The sequence below is a fragment of the Leguminivora glycinivorella genome, chromosome 17 (assembly GCF_023078275.1).
Source record: "Leguminivora glycinivorella isolate SPB_JAAS2020 chromosome 17, LegGlyc_1.1, whole genome shotgun sequence".
Taxonomy (NCBI): domain Eukaryota; kingdom Metazoa; phylum Arthropoda; class Insecta; order Lepidoptera; family Tortricidae; genus Leguminivora; species Leguminivora glycinivorella.
Genome location: NC_062987.1, coordinates 20,340,484 through 20,348,327, shown reverse-complemented (window position 1 = coordinate 20,348,327; position 7,844 = coordinate 20,340,484). Strand labels below are relative to the sequence as shown.

Sequence of the window (7,844 nt, the reverse complement as noted above, 5' to 3'; positions counted from 1 at the left end):
TTTAAAGATTTATTTTATGAATCTTTAATAAGCATGGGATTTTGACGAATAGTCTCCAGTTAACCATCGGTAAGTGTAAGTGCGTTTTCACATTTTCCGATCCGATCTCGGATGCCGGACCGATATCCCATATATTTACGCCGCCATCTTTGATTTTTTCCTTTGAAATCCTTCCTACATCCGATATCGGATCGGATAATGTAAAAACGCACTAACAGTTCATAATGCAAATCATGCGAGGTTTTTTCGGCTAGTTTTTGACAAAGTTTAGTAAAAGCTTTCAAGGGAAACGAATATAGAAAACATGATTGGTTTGGTCGTTTTTGAGTTATTGCCAAAAGCCTATTTTGACTTGAACCCAATACTGAGCATGGCCCAGCGTTTTCACATTATCCGATCCGATATCGGTTGTAGGACCGATATCCTATACATTAAGGACGCCATCTTTGATTTTTCCCTTTGAAATCCTACCGACATCCGATGTCGGATCGGATAATGTGTAAAGGTACTTATAGGGCCCAGCATTTCTTCATTTCAACTAGTTTGTTATGAAATTAAGTGACAAAAGTATTATTTCTTCCTATCGGCACTACCAAACACACACAAAATGTCTTTGTGGCTATAATTATCCTTCTGAAGCTATCCCCCCCAAGGCTAAAGCTCTTAATAGCTTGTCTCTCGCGTTTGACAAAATTAACCCTTGGAAAATAATACAAAAATACAGTTCAACAAACTTTCTTGTTTTGCTTAGAATGTCAAAACTTTTAGAAGCAGTTTTCGCCAACTTCAGAAAGTTGCATCTTTTTTTTCTTTTTTTTTCGTGTTCATTTTTCAAAGACTGTGGTTTAGTTTTTTTCATCAACAGACAAAAATACGTGAACGAGTTCAACAAACTTCCTTGTTTTGTTCGAAACGTTCTAACATTTAGTACTTAGAATCTTTTTGAGCAAGTTCAGAATTTCAGAAAGGAGGATTCTACTGATTTTAGATTTATGCTTATCTATATAGCCTAGCTTACGGTACCTAATATAAAAAAAAAAAAACTTAATTCTGCGACCCGGGTACATGTAGGCTTATTTAAAGTACCTACATACATGTCAAGCTCGCAATCAACTGTTTCAACACACTGCCCATTTTTGGCGCACAATCGGTCTCGATTTGGCGACGTCTATAGCATAATCAAAGCTCTGCCTGACGGACGGCATTATGCATAAGCATAACTGTCAACGTGAGCAAAATCAAAATAAAATGAGCAAGTTTCGCGGCCGTTTTAGTAATGTGTCATGTCATTTAATCACATAATTCAGAGAACTGTCATGGATGCCGTATTTGGCGGGAAAGCAATGCGCTTAAGCCAAAATGGACATGGGCCGGGATACCACTCGTTGGTTCTTTATTGCATGACACCGCTTGCATAAGTTTTGCATTTTTATCCTAATGTATAAATGTATTTTTGGTTACGTCGTCTATGGGCCGTGTGTTATTCCTGTTTTGTTAACGGGAACGATTATTTATCCTTGTTTTATCAATTGTTTAGTGTATTTGTGTGGTTAATGTTCTTCATACGACATCGTTGGTCGCCAAATTATATCCTTATGAGTATTATTTATTATTCGGCCGTCAGATATTTTTGGTCGAAAACTACAAAACTTTACGAAAAAAAGAGCCCAACTACCGGCCCTTATGCACGGCTTTAAGTGTGTTTTCACATTATCCGATCCGACATCGTAATCCGTATCGTCACAGTATAATAAAGAGTACTATCGTACAGTATGGCCACTCCCGCTCCCCGCTGAAAGTTCCGCCCACCCCCTCTCGGTTACCTCACAGTTACCGCCTGTCAAAAACGCAGACAGACGACCTGTCATATTTCACTCATACAAGCATGGTACGCGTTCACCTAGACGAGCTTAGACTGTGTGCTGGGAACGCGCCTAATTTATATTTGATCGCCAGTGTCCGAGGTGTGCTAAGGGTATTATTACGCTTACACGCTGTATGAATTCATTATAGGTACCTATCGAATGCTAATAAAAGCGATCGCTTTGGCACTTTTACGGAATCCTCTCCTTTTTGGCGCGGAATGTCCGAAAATGTACGGCCATTAACTTACTAACGTGTCGCAGTAAGTAAAGAAGCCAATTAAGTGTAAATACAGTTAATAAATAAAATGCAAAGCTTATGCGTCGTTACTAGGTGTGTTTGAAAAAAAAGGAAAAAAATAACGCGTGATATTAGTATTAATTACTGATGTGCCGACGGAAAGTTTTCGAAATTCTGAAATTTTCACATAGGAAAACTTCGGAAACTTTCCATACTTTCTATGGACAATTGTATGGATGGAAACTTTCCATTTCATAAATTTAAAGTTCCTTTATTTTTCGTGAAAATTCGTGAATTTTTCAAGAAATTTAAGATTTTTTTGGAAAGTTTCCGCAACTTGCACATCACTAATTAATGAATTAATTGTGTACCTCTATGCCCAAATTATTGTCAATTGTGTTAAGATTACCTTATACATATACCTAAGTATGTAAGTTAGTTTTGCCGGTCATTTATCGTAAATCGATAGCCATAATTAATGTATTATGCCTATTTTGCGTGATAAAACGACGTAACAAAGCGAAACTAATCGCGGTTTTGTCAAAATTAATCAATCACCTTCACTAGCAGTACTTAGGTAGGTATATAGCAGCAGAGTAGTCACATTTAAGCTAAGTTGGCAGACGACCGGTCTGGCATAGCGCGTAGTGACCCTGCCTGCTAAGCCGCGGTCCCGGGTTCGAATCCCGGTAAGGCCATTTATTTGTGTGATGAGAACAAATATTTGTTCCTGAATCATGGATGTTTTCTATGTATCTAGACGACCGGGCTGGCTCAGTTGGTAGTGACCCTGCCTGCTAAGCCGCGGTCCTGGGTTCGAATCCCGGTAAGGGCATTTATTTGTGTGATGAGCACAGAGACAATTATGGTCGCGTGGTAAATGATAAAACATCAGGCTGTCCCTATCGCACTATTTGTAAGTGCGATAGGGGCGACCCGATGTTTTATCATTTATCGCGCGACCATGATTGCCCTGCAGAAGTATTAGAACAGTTCCCAGTGTAGTAGTAGGTATAGGGTGCATTGACATGCTCGGGTAATTTCGAAAGGGGAATCTTGATACCTATGATGGAAATAGTGGTGATTTTTATGTGACTTTCGAAATTATTCCAATGCACCCTACCTAGTATTATAAATGGAATTTATGTCGGGGATGGTCAAATCACTAATATTATAAATGGGAAACTTTGTGTGTCTGTTTGCTTGTCCGTCTTTCACGGAAAAACGGAGCGACGAATTTACGTGATTTTTTATGTGGAGATAGTTGAAAGGATGGAGAGTGACATAGGCTACTTTTTGTCTCTTTCTAAACCCCCCCCCCCCCCCCACTTCCCTAAAATGGGGGGAGGGGGTGGAAATTTGTATGGATCGAGCATTCCGCAATTTTCAAATTTAATGCGTGCGAAGCCGCAGGCAAAAGCTAGTATTACCTAAGTGTGAGTATAGTGTGACCTATATTTTCGTATCATAAATTGCAACTTACTCAAGTAACCAATTGCCTTTTAGCTACCAGGCCGCCTGCCTAAATATCTCTAGGACATTCGGACATCTAGATACCTAAATAAATATAGGTAATAGTCGTTTATTTGAAAGAATCCTATATTACACACATAACTTTTATCTCAGGAGTCTCAGGACCTAACAATCAATTAACCCGTACTTAATAATTGAGTAATACCCAATTAAGACTCGAAAAATTACAGGTCAATGACTAACAAGCAAAATTAATCATCCATAACATTTACATTCATCTTCGTATCCATTTCCGATGACCAGGAACAATGAGAGAGATCAGCGCGTGGGCAAATGGGCGTGTGGAGCCGCCTTTACTGTCGTAAGGTTTTAAGTGTACGAAGGTCCCTTTTAGTGATTCAATGCTCTTTGGTCCCTTTTGGTTGGGACTTTGTGTGATCCGGCCTACGCTTCCTGAGTTTACATAATCTTCGATCTTTACGCGTCACTGGAGATTCGCTTAAACGGAACGATTGTCTATGGATTGTTAACTTTTTCGGCTAAGATAAAGATAAGTACCTAGAGCAGATAAATCCAAGGCTACCATGAGATAAATTGTATGCGAAATCGTTATTTGGATACCTATAACTTTTCAATAAATTTGAGTTGATAAGATGCCATTTATAATTTTGATCAGAACATTAAAAGTAATGTTTACCCGAATTTGGTAAATAATGAGTCGTTAAATTTTATTTTTCTTTAAGTGCAAATGATTGGACATGCCTTACTATGCTTGGAAGTGGTTTACGATTTGTTTGACGCTTTAATTGATTTGAATGTTTTTAATTACTTACATTTTATTACCTGCAGTACTTGAATACTAATTAAATGCAAAGAGGGATTTAAATAAATATACCTACTAAGATAACGTGTATTAGTTACTTAGCTAAAACAGTTACTGAAAAATTATGAGTGAAATAAAACTGAAAACATAACGATAACAATTAAAATTTATTACAATTAGAAAATAAATAAATCTCAAAAGAAGAATCTGGTATAAAAATATATTAATTAATATGGCAATAAAACTTATACCTAATCAGAAAGCATCAGTCCATCACAAAACACTTCACGTCACGCGAACGTTCTCTCCATGTACGTATCATAGTCAAACTCCGCAAGAAACGTCTCGAAGGGAGACAGGGAATCCTCCGCGCACTCCGACCGGCTCTCCATCTCTGTGGAAAACTCCGATAAATCCGAGCAAAGCGGGGAAGCCCAAGGGTCTGAAGGCGTCGGCTCTTCACTGGAGTCCCTAAGCGCTGCCGAGAGAGCTGATATGTACTTCATAGCCAAGCGCAAAGTTGTGATCTTGGTCAACTTCTCGCATGGCACTGGTGTCCCAGTGATGGCAGCGGCAGGGACGGCTTGTCTCAGAGTCTCAAAGGCTCGGTTGATCTCCCGCATGCGACTCCTCTCCCTGGCGTTGGCGGTTTTCCTCCGGTACTTGCTGAGGGGTTGCGGCGCCCGGCGCGCGCGCGGCTCGCGGGAGCGCGCGGCGCGCGGCCGCAGCTGGTACTTGTCGTGGTCGGGCATGGAGTGCGACTGCCGCCTGCGACGGAGCCGCAAGCGCCGCCCGCGCCCGAATTCCGCTCGAAAAATACGCTCACTCCGCCTACTCGCCCCGCTTCGTTCAAGTACAATCGTTCGGATAATTGCTTAAACTTTGCATGGGCTCGATTTATCACTATCTTCTAGAATCTCGTCTTGCATTGTGCAATTCATATCCTTGATAAAATTACACTGTTAACGTTTGATAAATGACACAATTTTGAGATTATGTAGACGCAACACAACACACCAGAAGTCTCTATGTGTATGTTTTCCGGGTCAATATTACAAACATAATAAATTTAGACATTTAACTACCTACTTAGTCATAACATTCGTAAAATCGTGATGAATATGCTATGCGTCATCACTCATCACATCACTCCGTCATTCATCGATTTAGCGTCACTAAAATTTAAGGCGCTTTAGCACCCGAGCGTACTAAGTTACAATGAATGAACGGCCACAAGCAGGCATTAAGTAAGGCAAATACTGCTGATCAGATTAGCATATTGATCCAGCATTTCCGTTCCTCAGCCTCCGCTGATTGTGTGTCGACCTTGCAACTTCTGTTTTGTGTGGGCTAGTAAATGTTAAGCGTAGGCTTTTAGAGCTGTGATTATGTAATGAACACTTTTAGAAAACAACCTCATGAGTTGTCTAATTGATAATTCTTGAACAGATAAATTTGTTGAGAATACTGTAAAAAATAATTTCCTCAAATAAGAGCCTCATTAATATCATTATACCTAAGTATTTGGACTCAGACTCATTCATAGATCACAAAGTTTTTTTTTATTGGCTTAATGCGAGAAGTCAAATATAAGATTAAGAAAAATAATTAAAAAAAAGTCTGGAGAAATAAATTTATAACGGTAACGAATTTATTAAATAAAAATATAATAATATCCTACCCGAACGTTGTAGCAATGGAAGCAGGTTGTCAACTGTTGCTATATTTGGATAAAAGGCGCTTATTACCATTTATGAAGGAAGCATGTGAAAACTTTTTACAAAACTTGAATGACAAGTCTGCCCGGTTCCCGCCATTTCGTTACCTGCTTGAGATCGACGTAATGGATGTTATTGATTTAGTCCCTGATATTGGCAATCTTCTTTTGAAAGAACCGTTGAAAGTACAGCACAAATGCAATGAAATTCTATTTGCTTGTCTGCAAAACATCAATAATAACACTCATGGTATAGAATTTCCTCAAGTTGCGGTTACTTTGAGGTTGAAAAGTGTACCTACTCTTTTATTACGCGCAAATCCACGTAATTTCTCAGGGTTAGTGCATTTCCGAGGACTGCTTCTAGCTCTTTCGAAACCTACAAGCTATGCCTACCATACAGTTTGGTCATGTCCCGAAGAGTGTGAAGGGAGTGAAGTAATTTTACAATACATGCCGAAAGTACCGCCAAAATGCTACGTCTGTAAAAGCGTTCTTTTCGAAAACAGCGGTTTGAAGCGATGCGGTGAAAAGGTAACTGCGATATTTCTGTTGAAGAAACAAATGCTTCCAAAAAAGTTCTTTATCGTAGACGATTTAATCCCTAAACTAAAACTAGGATTAATTTATGACATTTACGGAGTAATATTGAAGAAAGTTACATCGATATGGTCAATAGAGGAAGTTCTGGCTTTAGCGGCTCCGGTGACTAGTCCGATACCTTCAGACATAGCGGAATTGTACAGGGCTTGTAATGGGGTACCTTGGTCTTTCCTATACTGCCTCGCCTCAAGTTTAGGACTGAACGTCTGTCCTTTGAACACATTCATGGAGCTGAAGATCAACCTGCTGCTAAGCCTGGCTAGTGTAAAAGCAAACGCGATGAACTCTTCGAAGATTATCCACGTTCTCGTCGCTAACTTCGACACCAGATACGTTGGAGAAATCATGACGCATGCTGCAAAACTTGCTGATCGATCAGTGTTCTTAGGAACATCTAACACAACTGTTTCAACGGCTCTGATAGCAAGCTCTGGAGGAGTCTGTGTAATGCCTTTACCGCTGCACTCATATAATCAAAAGCAGACCTCTGCTATTTTAACTGCAATCGAGAGCGGAAAGGTTTCAACTGAAACCGGTAAAGTAGATTTACGGAGCGCAATATGGTCGCAAGGAATGGATTTCAAGAAGATAGTCCTTTTCAACGTTGCGAACGTGTTCGGGACGGTTTGCCGAGGCGATATGGGGCAGTACACTGATGAAGTTTTAGACATGGTGCTGCAAAGGACTGTAGAGACGGAAGAAATAAGCGACGAAGAGATCAAAGCTCATAAAGACTTAGCGTTATACTTAGAGTTGGTGGCCGGGGTGAAAGTGAGTTTGGATGACCAGACTGAGAGGATTTTAAGGAACTATATGCTAGCGGCCCGTAGAGAGATGCCTAAAGGAGTTTCCGTTGGAAATATGGGGGCGTTGGTTGTGACATGTCTGAATTCGGCCCGGTTATGTGGAAGAGCTGTAGCCAATGTTAACGATGCTGTGTTCGCAATCTGGCTTCACATCAGTGGCTGCCCCGAACCAAGGATAGCGCCAGACGAGTACTTACGACCTCCTTCGGATGTGAAGCGACTCACGAAAACAATAGACGGCTTTAAGAACTGGCTGGAACAGTTTACATGTAGCATGATGGAGATTTTGTAACGTTTTCCTTGTCCGTCAAGGCTGTAT

General features: G+C 40.2%; 2 protein-coding genes across 2 annotated transcripts; one reads left to right on the top strand and one right to left on the bottom strand.

Moving 5' to 3' along the window:
- Window positions 1-4,546: 4,546 nt before the first annotated feature.
- On the bottom strand, window positions 4,547-5,934 carry LOC125235274 (helix-loop-helix protein delilah-like). The gene has a single exon (XM_048141778.1). It carries the CDS (start codon window positions 5,149-5,151, stop codon window positions 4,690-4,692), a length of 462 nt encoding a protein of 153 aa, XP_047997735.1. The 5' UTR covers window positions 5,152-5,934; the 3' UTR covers window positions 4,547-4,689.
- A 36-nt stretch (window positions 5,935-5,970) lies between these two features.
- Window positions 5,971-7,834, top strand: LOC125235273. Its single transcript, XM_048141777.1, has one exon. The coding sequence runs from the start codon at window positions 6,096-6,098 to the stop codon at window positions 7,815-7,817; it is 1,722 nt and encodes a 573-aa protein (XP_047997734.1). The 5' UTR covers window positions 5,971-6,095; the 3' UTR covers window positions 7,818-7,834.
- The last annotated feature ends 10 nt before the right edge of the window (window positions 7,835-7,844 follow it).

What these genes read in the sequence shown, in the direction of transcription:
- LOC125235274 (XM_048141778.1), bottom strand. Translation starts at nt 5,151, where the DNA reads ATGCCCGACCACGACAAGTACCAGCTGCGGCCGCGCGCCGCGCGCTCC.
- LOC125235273 (XM_048141777.1), top strand. Translation starts at nt 6,096, where the DNA reads ATGGAAGCAGGTTGTCAACTGTTGCTATATTTGGATAAAAGGCGCTTA.